At 32.1% G+C, this 21,371-nt stretch overlaps 3 protein-coding genes across 4 annotated transcripts; 1 reads left to right on the top strand and 2 right to left on the bottom strand.

The window, feature by feature from the left end:
• Positions 1 to 92: 92 nt before the first annotated feature.
• On the bottom strand, positions 93 to 794 carry LOC110695241. Of its 2 annotated transcripts, XM_021872490.1 has the most exons (3): positions 700 to 794; positions 385 to 585; positions 93 to 285 (listed from the first exon to the last, which is right to left on the bottom strand). In XM_021872490.1, exons 1-3 carry the CDS (start codon positions 703 to 705, stop codon positions 172 to 174), a joined length of 321 nt encoding a protein of 106 aa, XP_021728182.1. In that variant the 5' UTR covers positions 706 to 794; the 3' UTR covers positions 93 to 171. The 2 variants fall into 2 exon arrangements, with proteins under 2 accessions (XP_021728182.1, XP_021728181.1); XM_021872489.1 differs by having other exon boundaries at positions 385 to 712.
• A 4,224-nt stretch (positions 795 to 5,018) lies between these two features.
• On the bottom strand, positions 5,019 to 6,029 carry LOC110695240. Its single transcript, XM_021872488.1, has 4 exons — positions 5,663 to 6,029; positions 5,416 to 5,575; positions 5,185 to 5,313; positions 5,019 to 5,109 (listed from the first exon to the last, which is right to left on the bottom strand). Exons 1-4 carry the CDS (start codon positions 5,707 to 5,709, stop codon positions 5,056 to 5,058), a joined length of 390 nt encoding a protein of 129 aa, XP_021728180.1. The 5' UTR covers positions 5,710 to 6,029; the 3' UTR covers positions 5,019 to 5,055.
• Positions 6,030 to 14,534: 8,505 nt separating this feature from the next.
• On the top strand, positions 14,535 to 19,663 carry LOC110695242 (MADS-box protein JOINTLESS-like). Its single transcript, XM_021872491.1, has 8 exons — positions 14,535 to 15,494; positions 16,580 to 16,658; positions 17,532 to 17,596; positions 18,301 to 18,400; positions 18,495 to 18,536; positions 18,774 to 18,815; positions 18,934 to 19,091; positions 19,341 to 19,663. The coding sequence occupies exons 1-8, from the start codon at positions 15,313 to 15,315 to the stop codon at positions 19,357 to 19,359; spliced, it is 687 nt and encodes a 228-aa protein (XP_021728183.1). The 5' UTR covers positions 14,535 to 15,312; the 3' UTR covers positions 19,360 to 19,663.
• The last annotated feature ends 1,708 nt before the right edge of the window (positions 19,664 to 21,371 follow it).

Genomic DNA, 21,371 nt, shown 5'->3' on the forward strand with positions numbered 1-21,371 from the left:
TTTGTAATTTTGAATTTTCGATCTATTATATAAAAAACTTTCATTCAAAGATTAAAATGAAATATCAATTACAATAATATTAAAATAAAATCCATAAGTCTACTTCTAAAAAAAAAAAATAGTCATATATAAGAAATGAACATATACATAGTTGTAAATGAACATTTGAAACTACAAAGTTGCAAATTTTCTAGCTTTCCTTCTATTTGCTCTTGATTCAGTGTTTTCTTCAAATAACATCAGTTCTGCTGTGTATTGGAGCCTTAGATTTCTAATTTGTTCCACCTGTTGAACAAAATGAATTGTCAAATTTTAATTAAACAATCTTTACTGTTTCATAAATGAATATTATATCTTAAATAATTGATCATTTATAACTCTTACATTGTTTGGTTTTAAATCACAAATCCAGCTCTCATTAGGATCAGCAGTGAAGGTTTCCATATGCTTCATAATGTAAACTCCACAGTTTGTATAGTCATTGTTGCTACGCCATTTCATCTTTTCCAAAACAACTGTGTAGTCTTCAATTCTTTTTGCATCTTGATATCCAAGGTGTTTCATGTACTCTGCCAATCCTTTTAACTGATAGAAAAAAGAGTAAAAATTGTTTAGAAGTTTGTATTGTGATGAAGACATGAACAATTAATAAAATATAATTGATCATGTAGTCAACTATAAATGAACATATTATCTCACCATCATTTTTGGTTGTTCTTCATATTTTGCTTGGACTGATACCTTTTTTGGTAGTTTTCTATTGTCAATTATATGAATTTTGTCTTCTATATGATTGACGCTAGGGGTGAGCAAAGACCCAGGGTACCCGGTACCGGACCCGGAACCGGTTAGGATCCGCCGGGTCCGGACCCGGAACTGGTCCCACCGGTTCCGGGACCGGGTCCAAAATGTCGGACCCGGTTGTAACCGGTTCCGGGACCGGGTCCTAAAATTTCGGACCCGGTACCCACTGGGTACCCGGTTTAAACCAATTCCAGTTCCGGGTACCCGGTCCCGGATCCAGACAATCCGGGTACCCGGAACCGGTACTGATTTAGTTATAAAAAATTATTTTTTTTTAAAAAACCCAACTGAATTATAAGCCCAATCCTACAAAACCCCTGCCTGGCCCAAAACTAAATACCCTAGGTATATAATGAAAAAATAAAAAAACCCTAATTCCTCTAATCCTCTCACGCTCTCAGCCTTTCTCCACTCTTTCGTCCTCCCTCCTGTCTGACTGTCTCCTCTGAGTCTCCGACCACCGTCCAGTACACCAGGACACCAGGCGACCACCGTCAACGGTCCACCTGCTTCTCTCTCTCCTGTCTTCTCCTACTAATTAAGGTATGAAATATGCAATTTGCGAATTCAATTTGCGATTTTAATCGTTTCTCTACTTACTTGCTCTCTCCTGTCTTCTCCTACTAAAGTACTAAATACTAATCGTTGCTACTGCATGTTCAATTGTGAATTGCGATTTTAATTTGCGATTTTAACTTGCGATTTTACTTGCTACATTTTAATTTGTGAAGAATATGGCAATTGGTGATGCTAAAATTGATGAAGTGGTCGAAATACTTGAGTGATTGCTCTGTGCTGCTACTGCTGTGTTGATCTGCTGCTACTGGCCTACTGTGTTGATGTTCTGCTGGCTGCTGCTACTGTTCTGCTGTTCTGTTGCTACTGTTCTGCTGTTCTGTTGCTACTGCTTTGCTGCCTGCTGGATTGATCTATTCTGCTGGCTGCTGCTATTGTTCTGCTGTTCTGCTGGCTGTAATGTTGCTGAATGTTGATCATGTTATGTTTAACTTAAGTAGTTCTGTTAAAACTTGTTTAATTTGAGTTTGTATGGATTGATTGGTTTGATTTGATACTTTGTTAGTTTGTTATTTAAACTGAAAACTTAAGTTTGTATGATTTGGATTGGTTTGTAGACTTTGTACTTTGTATGAATTGGACTAAATTTGTTTGCTGTTATATTTGTTAATTTGCACTGCTTGCTGTGTTAGTGAGAATAGTGACTTAGTGTGTTGATTAATGAGGCCCAATTTGCAGATTAATGAGAATAGTACTTTGTGTAATGTTTATGTCTTATTAAAGTTTAATTTGTTCCTATTTCAGAACTATGAGCAATACCGACAATTCGTCAGTCCCTATGGATGATGAAAGTGAGGTTGGAAACGAGAATGCAACAACCAAATCAACCAAGGTTGGTGACAAGAGGAAGTCTGAATACTGGAACCATTTTTGGGATTTTAGAGATCCAGTAACCAAAAAAATTGTTCAAGTCAAATGCAAATATTGTGAGAAAATGCTAACAGGTAATACTAATAATGGAACTTCTTCATTAAAGAAACACCTTGGTGCATGTTCAAAATACCCTCCAAATGTAGACAAAAAGCAAAAACTCATTTCTGTTTACAAGTCTCCTGAATCTGATGCTACTATAGTCTCTAATTGGAAATTTGATGAAACTGCTTGTAGACTTGGTTTGGCAAGAATGGTTATTGTTGATGAACAACCATTTTCTATTGTTGAGCGTGAAGGTTTTAGGTATTTTTGTAGTGTTGCTGTACCTCAATTTCATATACCTTCACGTTTTACAGTTGCAAGAGATGTGAAGAATATATTTGTTTGTGAAAGTGGAAAATTAAAGAAATTAATTGGGTGTTTGAAATCGAGAGTGTCACTAACAACTGATTGTTGGACCTCCATTCAAAATTTTAATTATCTTTGTTTGACTGCTCATTTTATTGATGATAATTGGAAGTTGCATAAAAGAATTTTAAATTTTCAATTAATGGATAGTCATAAAGGTAAGGAAATTGGAAAAGTTGTGGAGGCATGTATTCTTAAATGGGAGATTGAGGATCGATTGTTTTCTTTAACTGTTGATAATGCTAGTTCAAATGATGTGGCGGTTGGATATTTGAAAACACATTTTCATGATAAACTTGTTTTGGAGGGTTCATTTTTTCATATGAGATGTGCTTGTCATGTTCTAAATTTGATTGTGAAAGATGGTTTATCTAGTGTGAAGTCTTCGATTGCTCGAATTCGTGCTGCTGTTAGATATGTGAGGAGTTCACCTTCTAGAGCTAAATTGTTTGCACACTCTTCTATGTTGGTTAAAGTTTCTTGTAAAGGTTCAGTTTGTCTTGATGTGGCAACTAGATGGAATTCTACCTTTCTCATGCTTGAAACCGCATTGAAATTTGAAAAAGCTTTTAATAGGTTTGCGGAAGATGATCCTGATTTTAGTAGGGAACTCAAGGATGGAGTACCTACACAAGAAGATTGGGTAAATGCTAAAGTGTTGTCTTTGTGTTTGAAATTATTTTATGAGTCTACAAAGAAAATGTCGGGTAGTTTATATGTTACTACAAACTTGTATTTTCACGAGGTTTTGGAGGTGTTAAGTTGTTTGATAGAATGGGAAAACTCTACAAATATGGATATTCGTATTATGGGTAGACAAATGAGGGAAAAGTTTGATAAGTATTATGGGGATCTCGGTAAAACTAATATCATGATGTTAGTTGCGGTTGTTTTAGATCCTCGATATAAGCTTAGGTTTTTGAAGTATTCTTTTAAAAAACTTTATCCTAACGACTTTGCCAAAGTCGATGTTATTTGTGACAATTTGTATGACAATGTTCAGAAGTTATTTAACCATTATGATGCTATTATTGCTTCTTCCTCTTCCAAGAATAATCGTAATATTAATGTTGCCAATGTGGATAATGGTTCTGAAAACTTGAGCTCTTCAAATAGTGAGCAAATGAAAAAGTTTTATGATGATTTTGATGAGGAAGAAAGTGATTTTATTGTTGAAAAAAGTGAATTGGATTATTATCTTGAAGAAGCTCGGGAGAGAAGGGTTGAAGGGGAAATGTTTGATATTTTGGGTTGGTGGAAAGAAAAAAGTGACAAATACAAAGTATTGTCAACATTGGCTAAGGACATTTTGGCTATACCAATTTCTACGGTTTCTAGTGAATCCGCATTTAGTACATCGGGTCGCATACTTGATCAATTTCGTAGTAGTTTGGGGCCAAATATGGTGGAAGCTTTAGTTTGTACTCAAGATTGGTTAAGGGCGTCAAATGTATGCATTGATATTGAGCGCTTCCTTGAGGATGTTCAAAAATATGAAGAAGGTAATACACTAATACTTCTATTATTTTGTATATTTATCTATTTTATTTCTCTAAGTTTATTACTTATATTGTTTACTGTTTTTTTTAGAATTGGATGGTAGTGACACTGGCATCACACAAGTTAATGAATTTGTTGGAAATAATTGATGTGACAAAGGTTTGTATAATTGTATTCTTAATTATATTGTATGAAAAGATATCAAATGACAAATATTCTAAGGACATTTTGGCTTTTGTTTATAGGGAATTTGTGCTTCCTTGTTGGCTGCTGCCTCTTTGCTTTGTTGTCTGCTGTATGCTGTCTTTCTCCGTTGCTTAGATGGTTGCTGACTTGCTGCTGGTCTTGTTGCTGGCTGATGGTGTGCTCAGCTGCTGCCTGCTGATGGTGTGCTCAGCTGCTGCCTGTTGCTGCCCTTCCTTTTCTTCCCTTTTTTTTTCTGAACTTTTATTTAAGTAGTTGTTTTGGTTATGTTTGGATGTTTGGACTTTGCAGCATTGTTGAAGTTTGTTGTACTGATATTTTAGGTTGTTGAATTGGTACTTTTTGGCTTATTAGTTTGTAATATTTGTATTTTGAAATATTTGTATTTTGCTAGCCTCCAAAACTAATTTAGGGATATTATTATGTTAATATAACTAGCCTGCAAAATTCCATTATATATAATAATATATTATATAACAATTATAAAGAAAAAAACAGTATTTTACTACGTTGAATAATACCGGGTACCCGGTTTTGGAACCGGTTCCTACCGGGTCCGGGACCAGTTCCAAAAAATTTGGATCCGGTATTAACCGGTTCCGGGACCAGTTCCAATTCTTGGGACCCGGTTATAACCGGTTCCGGATCCGGGTATTACAAATATCACCGGGTACCCGGTCTTGCTCACCCCTAATTGACGCACAACAGAAAAAAATGTTGAGAAGTTGATACTGGGAAGAAGACCTGAACAAATTATATAATGTTATTGGACAATATATTGAAGGTAATTGAACATTTGTATTAAACAAGAATTAATACCTGTTTATATCCAACAATGCTGTCAATTTTATTCAACTTCAGTTCATTGTCAATTCTTTCTATGAAGGCATTAATTCTTGTCTTCATTGATGATCCTTCTTGACAAACTTTATTTGTGCACATAATGTGCTGTTGAAATACAAACAAACATATAGAAGTTAAATGAATTTTTAGCAATTATTTATCATAGGAAAATAGAATCAATAATATAAAAAAAGAAGAAAGACTAACATGAAGCACTGTTGAGAAATAAATCTTGTTTCTCGGCTTTTTATGATTAAGAAACCTTGCCCATCCATCTATGACACAATTTGTCACTTCAACATCATCTCCAAGAGTTTTCATTTCATTTCTATTGATGAGATTCAAGCCATCATAGTATAAGAGTGCACTGCATTATGAACATTTAATAATATGAATGTGAACATATTTTTATAAAAGATATTAAACCTTAAGTTTAATTAGTGTAAGTAATTACCTTTCATCTTTTCCACCAAGAGCAAAGTCTACTGCAATTTGGTTCATGGCTTTCTCATCTTTAAACAGATCCTTGTACTTGACCAAGTAAGGAGATCGGAAAGCAGGAGGAAGTGTTTTCTTTTCGCGTTTTGGTCTTGTTGTTCAATATAAAATATTGTTAAATTAAGAAAATTATGAGGAACATAAATGAACATTTGAGTGTATATAAATAAATTTGAAATTATACCTTTCAACCTTTTCCTTTTCAGTTTTTTTCTTCTTTTCTGCAATTGACTTTTTCTTATCATCATTCCTGGTCATATTACATAACACAAATGTACATTTAGGTATATGAAAATGTTCATTATTATTTTTGAACATTTACTTAATATAAATAATGTACCTTTTTGTGACTTTTGAGGATGAAGCAACAATCTTCTTGTTTTCACTGAAAAGTGAAACAATGTCAGTACATATTAATAAAATAAAAGCTTCTTATGTAACACCCTGAATCATTTTCAATTCATAAAATGAAAGATATTGATTTAACATAAACCTATTGATTTAACATAAACCACACATTCATATTACATATTCAACAAAATAATGTTCACACATACAATAGTTTGAGAAACACCAGTTTCAAGTTACAACACGATAGTAACATAAGTTAAATTGTTCCATCTAGATATTTTATCCTACACCATTACATAACCCTAATAGTAAGACATGTCTTCAGGATTTTACCCCTCCACTTTTTCATCATTTTTTGTTTTTTCAAAAACATCTTCCTTGTTTTGTTTTCCACCTCCAACTGTGTTTTTTGGATCATCACTTTTTTCACCACCATCTGACCTAGGGTCAGCATCAACCACTGAACCAGATCCTGCATCTAAGAAAAAATTTAATTAGATATAATATAATTTCTTTGTAAATGAACATTTGAGTATTTATAATTGAACATTATACCTGTTCTAGGCAATCCTTCATTATCTGACCTAGTGTCAGCATCAAGTTTTGAACCAGTTGCTGCGTCTAACAAAATAATACAATTAATAATGAATATTTCTTGTTTGTAAATGAACATTTTACACTTTTTAATTGAACATTATACCAGTTCTAGAAAATTCTTCAATTCTTTGTTCTGAAGCTGCTGAAGTTTTACCCACATCCTTTTCTCCAGCTGTATTATAAATCATCATTTTGGAGATACACTAAGTTAATAGTATTTACACATAATAATTAGAAATGAACATTTCTACTTAAGTTTATGTACATTATTATTAAATATATGAACATATTACCATTTGTTGAAATTATTGGTTGTTCAATTATATCACCAAGTGTTGAAAAGGTGGGCCCTGTTTCTGTTTAGGACAATTTAGACCACAAATTTAGAATTTTTCATATAAAAATTAGGATATATAGTCTCTTTTAGTTAGAATTTACCAATGGCTGGAGAAGGTGGAGTCAACCCCAAGCTGAAAGCTTTTCTGATGTCATATTCTTGTTCTTTTTCCTTTCCCTTTTTGGTTAATTTCTTCCCAGTCATTTGCTTCTCAGTTGTTTGCTTTTCAGACCCTTGCATCAGATTCTTCTCAGCTTGTGCAAGTGCATTTAGGAAATCCTCACTGCCAAAGAATTCTTCATCTTGGCTTAGAATTGATGGTTCCCTAGCTACCACCTTTCCTAAAACTTCATCAACTTTTTTCACCAAGTCATTTCCAGGGAAGATATCCTTTGCCTTCACCAATTTTGAAGAAAGCTTTGACAGGTTTGAACAAGTTGTTTTTACCAGGGAAACAAAATCATCCATAAAAACCTATATGAATGAATATTAAAAATTATGCAGTTGAACATTTCAGATTATACAAATGAACATTTATGTTAACAAAAGTGATCATTTTATAACCTTAGGACTTTCTTCAACTTCTGCAGCAATCCTTGGTAGAATTTTCCCTCTCCCAAATCCCAATTCTAATTCAATCTTCAACCTCTCAAGAACCATGTCTCTATTCCATGCAGATATGATAGGAATTGTTCTTGGAGGCCTTTTGTCTAACCTCTGAACTCTATCAAAATAGAACAACTACAAGAAAAAAGAAAACATGGAACAGAACATAAACAATAAAAAAAAGTGCATTTATTTAAATTTAAATGAACATCTTGTATCTAAGAATATACCATCAGAAATTGAAGAGGGCCTTTGTAGAACCCCTTGCCTTGCTGCTTTCTCCAATCAACATGACATTTGATAAGTGAGTCATATACAAACTGACACCAGTTCAAATTTTTTATGTTTTCTTTGTCCATCATAGAATAAAGAAATTTGAAATGGCATTGATTGTTTGATACACATTTCATCAAGCAGTTCACAGCCACTGCTAAAAAGTTAGTAATGAAATGTTCACTTGGTGGTCTGTTGTTGGTGAATTTATCATTTATGTATCCATTCACAATCTGCAAACAAAATGAACAAAACATTTATACTTTTGATCATTTAATGTATTTAAAATGAACATTTAAAACTGATCATACCTGACTCACTGATGGAGTTTTTCCTGACCATGATTTTCTCCATTTCTTCAGAAATTCTGCATACTCCTCACTAATTTTATCAGACTTTGGCTCAACAATTGGAATTTCTCCTGTAGGCAAGCCATAAACTACCCTAACATCCTCTACCTCAATTTCTATTTTTTCATTCTTTGGTAGTTCAAAATACTGGCTATTTTCTTCAAAACTTCCCAATAACCAGTTACAGAACTTTTGATCAAGTTGAGGTAAACTAATGTCAAGAAGTGATCCTAACCCTATATCAATAATTTGTTGTTTTTGGGTAGGTGTCATCTTTTTTATCCATGCAATGAACTTCACATGTCCTCCTCTCTTTGAAGATTTCTCTTCCTCAAATTCATCTTCCTGAATTTCCTCAACTTCATCAGTTTCTATTGCTTGAACCATTTCAGTTTTCATTTTCTTTTTTCTCCTACCTTCAATCTTTCCTTCATCATACAGTACCATCTTTTGCTCCTCCTTTTCAACCTTTGCCTTCACTGAATTCCCTTTCTTTGCCTGTTTCTTCCTTGGCTTTACTTCTTCCTCTTCCTCCTCTTCCTCCACCTCATAATCATCCTCACTGACAGGCTCTTCTTCTGCTCTATAAACTGACTCTTCACTATCATCATCACTGTCAGGATCTTGAGAGGGTTCATCTGATGGTACTTCTTGTATTTTTTTTCTCTTTCCAGCATTTCTCTTGGCAGGACTGACATCTGAAAATTAAATATATAATTTTGTTTAAGTATTGAAAATGTACAGTAAGCAAATGATAAAATGAACAAAATTGTTTTCTCAAATGATCATTCTATATATAGAAATTGAACATTTATAATATATCATTATATACCTGCTTTTCTTTTGCCAGCAACCTTAGAAGTTTTCTTCACTTCTAGAGTTTTCTTTTTCCCACCTATATATTGAAATTGAACATTAATGATATACCATCATAAATGATCATTCTATACATTAAGATTGAACATTTACCCTTTTTGCCTTGGTCTGGAGGATATTCAGCAGGAGCACCTGCCATTTTTTTTATTGGAGTAGGTGCTGGAGGTGGTGCATCAGCTTCCTTTTGAATAGGAAAATTCCTTGTAGACATTCTTCTCTTCTGTCCTATTTTTGCGGTTTCTTTAGCAGGCTCAACATCCTTCTTCAGGCTTCCCTTTTTAGATTCATCTAACAGAACATCTATTGTTTTTAAAAAAATTTATGTTAGTATATTTGAAAGTGTAATATTTATTGTGTAACAGAAAAGTATTATGATTACCTTGGCTCCTTGTAATTCTACCACTTGGCACAACAACAAGGCTTTTGTTTTTGTTTTTCCTTGCAACCATTTTGTATCTTGTTTTCATTTTGGTTGACTGATCACTTTTTTGTGATGATGGAGCTGTCTCCTCACTAAGTTTTGTGGAAACTTTATCATCATCTTGATCTAGAAGATAAGTTTCATCCTCAATTTGAACAAAATCAGGTGCAATTTGTGCTGCATATGAAATGATCAAATATAAAAGATTAAATAAACATTATTAAATTGGATGACAAAAGTTTACTATATACAATATAAATGAACATTTCAGGTAATGAATATGTACATTTTCCACTATTTACCTTTCGGATCTGTTGTCTTTGTAGACTCATCTTCCACTGTTTTCTCTTTAGGGATTTTCTCCTTTTCAGGCTCTTTTTTTCCCTCTTGTCCTTCTATGAAAATTTAATTAGTTAATATTTATATATTTTTTTAATCTTATTGAACATTCAATATTATGTAGATCCAATATGAACATTTTATGTAATAAAAATGTACATTTATAAATTTTTACCTTCTACATTTGTTGTCTTTGGAAAGACATCTTCCACAGTTTTGTCTTTAGGGCTTTTCTCTTTTTCAGTCCCTTTTTTTCCTTCTTGTACTTCTATTAAAATTTATTTAGTTAAAATTTAATTTTTTTAATCTTATTGAATATTTAATATTATGCTTTTCCAATATGAACATTTTTTGTAATAAAAATGTACATTTTAAAATTTTTACCTTTTTCCACAGTTTTCTCTTCTATTGGCCCTTTTTCTTTCTTTTTTGCTTCACCTTCAAAAGTAATAGTATTGTTAAAATTGATATTTATGACTATTAAACAAAAATATTCAATAAATATGATCATTTACCTTTCCTGATTTCCTTGCTTGCCTTTTCCATTCTTTTGAGATTTCTCATAATTCTGATTGTCGATTCTTTGTACTTTCTGTAAATGTATGATATTAACTTTGAAATATATTCATTAATTGATTAAATTAATTCAATTATTTAAATTTAAACATACTTTGGGTTTCTCTCTATGTCTAAATGTATTTCTTGCATCTTGTCCTTTAATGTTGTTATTCTTGAATCATCTTTGGGTTTTCTGATATTTCATTAAAAATATGTTTGAATTTACAATTTTGATTAGTAAATAAAAAAATGAACATATAACTTATATTACTATTGGCCATGAGCAAACTTTTTTGTACTGATTTTCAAATGAACATATAGTCTATCTAAATTGAACATTTAAGTTTTCTTACTTTTGGCCAAGACTATTCTTTACTGGATTGCTTTGCACTTTTGGTTGAACTTCTTCTTGCTTGCTGAAATCAATATTAAGAAATACTTTAAATAAAAAATGCACATAAATTGTACATAAAATATACTGTTATAAAAATGAACATTTGTTTATATAAAATTGATCATTAGTATACCTTTCATCCCTGCTCTCTTTGTCAGTTGTGTTATGTGTAGCAGACACACTCTTAGTTGTTGCATTAGTAGCAGGAATGTTCTCACTTTGTTCACTTAAAAAAAACAGAATTATTTTATATAATATGATATTAAAGTATGAACTAATTTATACAATGAAGAAGATAATTAGTTATTTTGTATAAAGCTTTTATACCTTATTGTTTGATTTGTCTCTGGTGGTCTTGATTTTGACATAACAAATTTCACTCGAACCTTTTTTTTTTCACTAAAATTTTAAGAATTACCTAATAAGTTTGGTATATATATACAATGTACAATAATTGAATGTAAAAACAATTATTTTATACATATAAACTTACTTGTTTAAAGTGTATCTTTCATAACTATTACCATATTCATTTTGTTGTATAACCTTCTTTAGAGTTAATGGTTCAGATTTCCCATCTCTAAATTGAAGCAAGTGTATCACTCTAAATGGCACATCACTACATTATAAATTAATTACATGACATTAGTTTGAATGCATATCACTGAAATGATTATTATCATATTTATATATGTGCATGATGATTTAATGAAATGTATATTTGTTATTTAAATCTCAATGACTACTCAAATGAACAAATATACATATATGATCATAATTATATCTATAAATGAACATTATGAGTATCAAATATGATCATATACAATGATGTTTCAATGAAATGTACTTTTGTTTTTAAATCTCAATAAATACTCATATGAACAAATATAAATATATGATCATAACTATATCTATAAATGAACATTATGAGTATCAAATATGATCATATACAAATAACATATTAAACAAAGATAAAACCAATTTTATCAAATACAACTAGCATATTAGACATGAACATAATATATTCTGTAAATGACTAATTACCTTGGTAGTGGAGACATTGTTAAATCCGTACCAATTGACTTGTCAATATCTTTTAAAAGTTCCGGATCTACAATTGGATCATTTTGGCGGTTTTTTTTCAATTTGTCTACTCTTGACTGAAGAGGTACATCATCATCATCGTCTCTGTTTTATTTAATAAATTGTTAATGTTTTAGTTATTTTCAGTAAAATCTTAGAACAATTACTACAATCGCAAAAAATTTTAACAAAAATTAGGTTTTACAAAAGTTAGGGTTCATACATTTCTTCAGAAATTTTCAACAAATTACTCGTCTGTGAAGTATTTTTCTCCAAAATCATACTACAATTGCAAAAAATTGAACAAAAATTAGGTTTCACACATAAAATCGCACTATAATTGTCATCGCAAGAATATGAACAAAATTACTTACTCTTTGGTAACATTTTGCTCTGATTTTCCAGTTTTATCTTCCATGTTCTTCTCTAAAGCGTTTTTTTGCAAAATCACTCTACAATCACAAGGAAAAGAACCAAAATTATGCTTCATACAAAAATTGTACTAAAATCGTAATCAAATGAACAAAATTACTTACTCTTTATCAAAATGCTGCTGCGATTGTTTAATTTCATCTCGAATATCAGACATTTGAAGTAATTATGAAGTGTTTTGAAGCAATTTTGCAATAATTTGAAGAGAATTTCGTTCCGATTCGACGGTGTTGATGAGAGAGAAATTCTACAAAAATGAAGAAGATGGTTTTTAGAGAGAGAATAATTTGATATGGATAGTTTTTTTTTTTACTGTGGTTAGTGGGGGTAGTTACTGTAGTTTGTGGGGGTAGGGGAAAAACGCAAAACGCTGCGTTTTGTAGGGGGTGTAGGTTATGGTACCTACACTAGGGTCTAGTGTATACTAATTATCAGATAATTGAGTTCGGTTTTGCCGATATGGACCACATTTACTTTATCAATATTACTTTCTTTGGAATTGGGTTTTGACTTAAAAGTTTTAAAAGACTGAAGCCCAACACTTGAAGTTAAAAAAAATAAATAAAAAGAGGGATACTTTTAAAATTTTGTGGCAAATAGTACTCCCTCGTTAGGCTCGTTTTCTTTTGTTAAGTTCATTTAGAATCTTAGAACATTCGAGTAAACACTATAATCAGGTACTAAACTTTGCCCAAAATTGTAGGCAACGTACTAAAGTTTATAATGTTGCATTAAGAGTACCAGAGTAGGTCATACTCCTCTTTAACCTTCAACACGCGGTCACTTATAATAAAAATAAAAAATAAAATAAAAAAGGATAAATATAAATTTCACCACATTTAATCGACCGCCTGATTTTGAGGTCATTTTTTTTTATCGAATTCTCAATAATCCAGATCCTTAATATTTGTTTCGATTAATACCCAGTTGCTAAAATCTCAATATTCAATTACCCAGTTTTGTCCATGATATTTTTATTAAGATTTCATTTTTATTTTTTTTAATCAAGTGTACTGTTTTTTTTTTTTTTGAAAGCTAATCGAGTGTACTATTGAATTATTAATGATAGTGAGATTGGGATCTTACCTAGTTATATGTAAAAAAAAAATATCATTTAATATTATTAATATACATATTTTCTTTGAAAATTAATCTAAATGAATTTCTCTGTCACATGTTAATCACACGCTTTTTTCATGTTACGGAGTATATATTAATTTTTATACTTCTTTTCTAGGAAATGTTCCGACATTACTTTATACATGACATCTCACTTTTTACTTAAAAAAATTAGGAACCGCTAGAGTTATTTTCTTTTTAGCATAAGTTAGAGTGAATTTCATTTTTTAAAAGCAACATAGGAGACAAGCATTTTCAAGAGAAGTGATTTGTCAAACATTTACTGGAAGAATAAAAAGTACATTTTTTTTTTGGGCTGCAAAACTCTTATTTTACCCAAAGGTATCACAATATAAGTCTTTCACTTGCCCCCCTACCAAAAAAAAAAAAAAAAAAAAAAAAAACTGTGAGGGAGGAAATTGTGAATTAATGTCAATTTTTAGAGCCATGAACATAAATGATAAATGATGTAATGATATTTATATCTTAGGTATAAATCCATATCACTCCAATCTAAAATGGCTTTGAGTTGGATCAGCCCAACATACAACACGATATACACAATTGGTGTAAGTATGACACAACTAACATGTCAAAGTGTGTGGCGGACCATATTTAATTTGGAAAAAACACAATAAAACACGACACAATACAACAAAACACCTTATTCTAATAAATGATATTTGGCTTAGACACACAAAGCACGACACAGTTCGACACATTGTCAAATGGAATTAGGTTTGTGCATTAACCGATATTTTTAAAATCTTGGGATGCCACATTACTCACAGGCTAAGCCTAACTAACCTTAAAGCACATGAGATCGGCACAAGTCACAATCTACAAGGGCTACAAGGCCTACAACCATCTTTGTCCCAAGCACAAGTACACAACCAAACAAAATTAGGCACTCCTCAAGTCCATAGCATTCATACAATTGAACAATTGCAAATCATTGATTATCCCAAGGAAGCAAGTCATATGTACTTGAAGATAACATTAATCCACGTCAACTTCAACCGAAAAACAAACGTGATTGTTTTGGTAAAAATCCTTTTTCAAAGGACCCAAAACAAATAGAAATTACACAAAAATTACTCCTTCCTTTGTCGGATATCTCAAAAACAAACCAAATGAAGCAATTTCACAAATTGAATATCAAAACGAACGATTGAAAAACCCCCCAAAAAGAAGACAATTATGATTTATGAAATTGACTCCCGGCAAAAAAAAGCTTTTGCTTCACTAAATTTGGCTGTGTAACTTTTACCCTCCTCTGTTTTCTCTCTCCTCTCTCATTGCTAGGGTTTGTCAATTTGCCATTAAAGTTGATGCACCTTAATACCCAGATAAAAAACCCCATTTCAATTATTGAATTAAACCTAATTTTTTATATGTTCACCCCTTTTACACGGTCATAAATACCCAATTTGCCAATTTGGTGTTTCTGCTCTTGGGTTTCTTCAATGTTCTCTTCCTCTTCTGAAATTTGGGTTTTTTATGCTAATTGGGTTGATTGAGTGATGTATCTAATTTAGGGTTTATACCTTTGATTTCCACTATTTTGTATGCCCTACATTTTGCTTTTCAGGGTTTATGCCTTCCACCTGTTTGGTAAGATGCCTCTGTGAATTTCGTCATACTTTGCTATCAAATCAAATAATAGAATATACCCTTTTGAAGTTTTGTGTTTTTGGGTGATGGGTTTTTCTGGGGTTTTTGAGATTATTTGTGTTTTGTACACTGGTTTATTCTGTGTTTAAACTCCTTTAAAGGAAGGTTTAGTGGTGGTTAGATTAAATATTTAGCTCTTGAAGGAGAGAGAATAAGGGAGTGTTTGTAAAAATACAAAAAAAATAAAAAAGTAAATATGGCGAGGGAAAAGATTCAGATCAAGAAAATTGATAATACAACAGCAAGGCAAGTGACATTTTCAAAAAGGAGAAGAGGGTTGTTCAAGAAGGCTGAGGAGCTTAGCATCTTGTGTGATGCTGATGTTGCTCTCATCCTCTTCTCGGCTACTGGCAAGCTCTTTGAGTATTCCAGTACCAGGTCTCTATCTTGCTCCCGTCCTGTATTGTCTGAATATATGTGTGTTGTATGTGCCGCGTAAAGTTAATTTGATGTTCAAGAACATACTATATGTGTTTGCATAGTTTGCAGTATACTTAGGTTTACTTGCTTTATTGTGTGCTTCAAAAGGAAGATCAACTGAGTAATGAATAAGCTGTGTATTTTGCTACTTTATTCAGTACATAGTTTGGCCTCTAGCACATTACACTTGGTTTTAGAGTGTGAGAATGTGAGATGCAATAAACCAGTCCTCTAGTTGACTATTAGCACTTTTCTTGGATTTTATTCAAACCCTAACTTTGTTTTTCTACTCGTATATATAGCACTGAATATGATCTGATTATATATATAATGAGTATAGCAATGACGACAATAGGGAAATTGTAACTTCGTAAGGAAAAAAAACTAAGGAGGGCCTGCAAATTATCTACTACTAAGACTATTCTGATAATAGTATCCTATCCGATAGAGCTCATGCAAATATGTTATATGGCTACACAAGGTGGAAGCTTGTTTGGCTGGTTGGTTAATGCATAACAAATCTTTAATATGTTGAACATTGAGAGCTTATTTTCTCACTTTGGGATATGTTATGTCATTTCGTTCTCTACTTGCAGAATTGTTTATTGACTTTGCGAGCCTATTCAATATTGGATTAGTTCATCGTATGTGATGCTAAGAACACAAGCATATTTGCTAACTGTGAGAAAAAACTCGAATGTATATTTGGATGTCATTAAGCATTGGATTGTGACCTCATATTATAAAATTTTGCGTGTTGGCCTTTATTGTTAGTGGTATTTAGGTAGTATATTTTTGGTGATAAGGATGCCAATGTTAAAATTTAGATTTTTTATTTTTAACTTTTACTTTTTCTTTAGAAATCATGATTCTTACGTTGGCCTCTCTGTCTTTAGTTAATCTCCCTGATTATAGGGAAATCTATTTCCAATACTCTACTTTTATTTTTATGCTAGGAAAATTAATTACATAGTCTTTCTTGATTTTTGAATAGTGAAGTTATTAATTCTAATTTCTATCCATTGTTGATTTTTACAATGAAGTATGAAGAAAATACTTGAAAGGCAAAAATTGCACTCGAAGAACTTGGAGAAGCTGGATCAACCATCTTTAAGGTTGCAGGTAAGCTCACTAAGCTGTCCTTTGGGGTAATAGAATAGTTAAAAAAAAAGAAAGAAAGAGCTTATTTTGGATCTCGAAAGGGTTCTAGTACACTTCAATGAACTCTATCTTCTTTTCATCTTATGAGATACAGTGTGCCCTCATTCTCAGAATGGTTTGTTCTCATCATGATTTTGAGAAATTTTCTTTGTGACTGATAAGAGTGATTACTGTTTCTATTAGTCAGATCTCGGTCTCTTAAGTGAACTCATATGTAGCATACCTGAAAATCTGAGTGGGTTATCTTATATATGTGGACTGAAAAACTTGCAGAATATCCTAATTTATGTTTGAAATTTGTTGCCAATATTTGCCGGTACATAGCGTCATAGACTGGGAATGAAGGTAATTAATTGTTAGTGTAAACACTTAAGACTGTGAAGGGAATAATTAATCACCCTTTGTCACATTGTTAGTTTGAACAATTTCTTGAATTATCATCATCTTTTTAGCTTGTAGTTTGCCAATTGATTAAGAGAGAGTGGGGATTTGGGATGATTGACTTGAACGCACATCTGATATTTTTGCCCATTATATTTATATGTTTAATTAAGGGCTGTTAGCGCACAAATCCTAACTTTTGTTGGTAAACCTAGAGCTGGGTGCTCCCAAGGCTACATTTGGATGGTTCTGCCTCTAGATGAGCAAAATGTAGCCCTAAATGAGTAGCAAGAATAGCCTTGGATACAATTATCTTCAGATCTACTTAGAATGTAATGGACATTCTCCTGTTAATGTTTGTAGAATGGTTTTGATGTATCAATTTCTAGCATTCAGAATTTAATTATTTATCTTCTGTTTACTAATTTATTCAACATATATTTTCTTGTTTAGCTTGTTGAAAACAGCGACTATACCAAATTGAGTGAAGAAATAGCACAGAAAAGCCAACAGCTAAAGTAAAGTGTCTTTTCCTTGAGTTTTTAATACTTTTATCTTGTTTCACCCCATTTCTCTTGAGGTAAAGGTGTGGGCGTGTGGGTGGCCTAGATTTGTCATAGAAGGTTCCTTTGCTAATTACTCCCTCCATTTTGAAATATGAGTTTTTACATTATTTAAGAATAAGATTTGGGCTATATTGTTACCTAAGTATATTGCTAAATATAAATAAAAATTCTGTGAATGTCTTGAAACACACTTTTGTACTATAATAGTATGTTTTGTAAATGGCAATGGGAATGAATTTGTATATAAATATGTAAGAACAATCAATGTCAATTTCCATGGTAAGATTGGTAACGATAGCTGGTTCACCCCAAATTATCTTTTTTTATTCTTCACTAATCTTGTTGGGGGGGAAGGAAAGGGGGTGGGGGGGATTGGGCAGTAATGAACTTTTATGAAGACAAGCAGAAATGGGTATGAGATTGCATTACTACGGACTTGGGTATGATTGCATTACTATGGACCATTACTATGTTAGTTTGCTTGAAAATTACATTTCAATCTATTCCCATTACTGCTATTTATCACTGGACACTGGCTACCAAATAAGCGGTAAGAGAAGTAATGCTAAGTAGTGGTGCTTTTATAAGTTAAAGCTGATGAAAATCCTTGAAACATCACTAACTGTCCTTACGACGTGTTGTCCTTGTGGAAGCAGACATATGAGGGGAGAGGAGCTGCAGGGTTTAAGTATAGAAGAGTTACAACAGCTGGAAAAGTCCCTTGAATTTGGATTAAGACACGTCATGGATAAAAAGGTTTATATATTTAGGATTTATTTTGCTTCTTGATGTTACACTAAGATTTGGTGACTAATGTTATTTTTGTAACCATTCTATTGTATCTATCCAGGGTGAGAAAATTATGAACGAAATTGACTTACTCGAGCAAAAGGTTAGGGATTGCATGTCTACATGAGCATTCTATACATAGTAGAGATAAAAACGTATCACTACCCCTCCTCTAATAGGCGGTCTAAATATCATGAATATATATGATGACATCAGTAATTTTTACATATCCTAAATAAGAAATTAAAAAACATTTCCATTTCAAAGATAATTATAAGTTGAAGAAATGCTTTTTCTTCCCGATTTCCCATTCGTAATTGCTTAGTTTTCATTTCTACAGGGTTCTGAGTTGATGGAAGAGAATGAGTGGCTAAGACAACAAGTAAGATTGACATCATCTCCATATATAGTAACACTTCTTCATTTTATTACAAAAAAACCCTAAATTGTATTGATGAGATGACGAAAGATCTTATGAAAATTTGATTACTCTACTAAAGGTGCTGGAAGCATCCAAGGGCATACAGCAAGCTGCTGATTCAGAGAACGTCATATATGAGGAAGGCCAGTCATCGGAGTCGGTCACTAATGGCTATAGTAGTTCTTCTGGTCCTTCACAGGACAATGATGAAAGCTCAGATCTTTATCTCAAGTTGGGGTATGTTCAATTGCATTTTGTAAATCTTGAGTTAGCTTGCCTCTATGTTGTGCATCGTGGAGTTTATTCTACCCCATCGTTTTCCATACTTTGTATTAGATATTTTGTGGTTAAGTTCAGGAATATTCGTATCTCAATCTCACTCGATCATTATTTGTCTGTCCTTATGATCGATCATTGTTTGTCTGTCCTTGCGATCACATTGATCTTCAGAATTCTAATGGCTAATGGATTTGGGTTTTGGTGCAGATTACCATACTCTGGCTGACGAAGAGAACATTAATGATCATTTGCAATGAGCAGTTGTTACATATAATGCTGTTGGCCTATGCACTCCTTCTGTATGTGCCTGTTGCTCCCGTAAATATGTAAAATATTAAGCCATGTATGCTGTATTATCAATGATATTAAACCATTTGGTTAAGTAAGAGATGTGGTATCGAGCGACTAAAATGGGAGTGAATGGTGAGGTTATTCAGTTTGTTAGCATCTGCATTTAGTTTATTTAAGCTCACTTGTATTTATACACATGTGACAGTATCGTTAAGTAAAAATTAAAGTTTATTTAGAAATATACATTCTGATAATGTGATGAAGGGAAATATAGTATGTGAACTATTTTATTTATTTATTTATTTTTTTTTATTTTTTTTTGAGAAAGTTGCAATATTACTAGGAACTTACGTAGTATTTACAACTCTTACTCCCATTAGTGATTTTATTTATTGGATTTGACATATAACAGATCAACAGTTCACGTTTTAAGTGTTTTGTGTTTTTCCTCAAATAAATGATGATGGATCCCATCAAAAAAAAAAAAAAAAATAATAAAAAAAATTAATAATTGAAATGTATTTTAGAAAAGTCATTAATAAAACCAAGCGTAGACATTCAAGATTGATAATCGGATTTATTTAGGACTTAGGAGTGTATGACAAAGCCAAACATCCCTTACCTAGCCTCCCCCCTCTACTCTCAACCGTTGACCTGCGGAGCTGAGTTGGCTAAATCTGTGAGAGATGCCGATTCAGTAGGGTATTTTATCTTACCTTTGAAAAAAAGGAAAAATTGGCCGCAACAACACCAACTATTACAAAGGTGTGTGTAGTAACACAACCTTTCAAGGGCGCGGTCAACATCACAAAGTATGTACTTGGTTGCACATAACAACATGAATGACACCAATGAACTAAGATTCCTAAGGAAAAGTGAAATTTTCATTATTTTATTATTGTTTAAATATTTTTTAAACTTACATGATTTCCCATTACGCATGACTAAATTAGCCTTTACTTCTATTTGATATTTTCATTAAACACTCTTTAACCTCCACCATTAAAGCGAATTCCTTCAAAAAGTATTTGCTGTTATTTTCCTTTGTTCGCTTCATCAATTACTTTTTTTTTTTAATATATCGATCTCATGTGATTGATTTAGTTACCTCTCCCTCTCCATTTAGTCAAATACTAAATTGATAAATAAACTAAAATCATCCGAAAACCATTTCGTTCCTCTAAATTTTAGGATAAAATGTCTATTTCTAATACCATGCAAGCCCACAAAATGCTTCAAAATACTTATTTCTTCAAAAAGCAATTTGAGAATCAGATTTTAGGATAGGCCAAATTATTGTTGTTGTTTTTTTTTTTTTTGTTTTGTTTTGTTTTGTTTTCAATGTACAACACTTTAATGATGGAGGTTGAGAGAGATAGTAATTTAAAGGGAGAAAATTAAATACAAGAAGAGGAAACTAAGATAATCACGTGAGATGTTAAAAAAAAGTAACCGAAGAAGCAAACAAAGGAAAATAATGGCGAAAACTTTTTGAAATAATCCCTTTAATGATGGAGGTTGAAAAGTGATGTTTAAAGGAAATAAAACAATCAATAATGGAAGAGAAACTACATAGTCAAGTGAAATGGAAAATCAAGTAGGATGAAATTAAATAAAAGTATATTAAATTATGTACAAAAAGCATTAAAAATATTGAACGAAAATTCCACTTTTCGATGAAATCTGAGTTCGGTTGGTGACATTTATGCTGTTATTTGCATCCAAGTGCATAGTTTGTGATGTGGAGTGCACCATCGAAAGATTGTGTTGCTGCACACTCCTTTGTCATAGTTGATACTGTTGCGGCCAATTTTTCCTTAAAAAATTATATATCAATTATTGTAAGGACTAAGGAGTAACTAATGAATGATGTGTTATTTTTAGTTTTTTTTGTTCCTTACATCGAATTCTTATGGGTTTATAGTGCTCTGTATAACATTTTAAAAA

This window comes from Chenopodium quinoa, unplaced genomic scaffold (assembly GCF_001683475.1).
Source record: "Chenopodium quinoa cultivar QQ74 unplaced genomic scaffold, ASM168347v1, whole genome shotgun sequence".
In the NCBI taxonomy this organism is placed as follows: domain Eukaryota; kingdom Viridiplantae; phylum Streptophyta; class Magnoliopsida; order Caryophyllales; family Amaranthaceae; genus Chenopodium; species Chenopodium quinoa.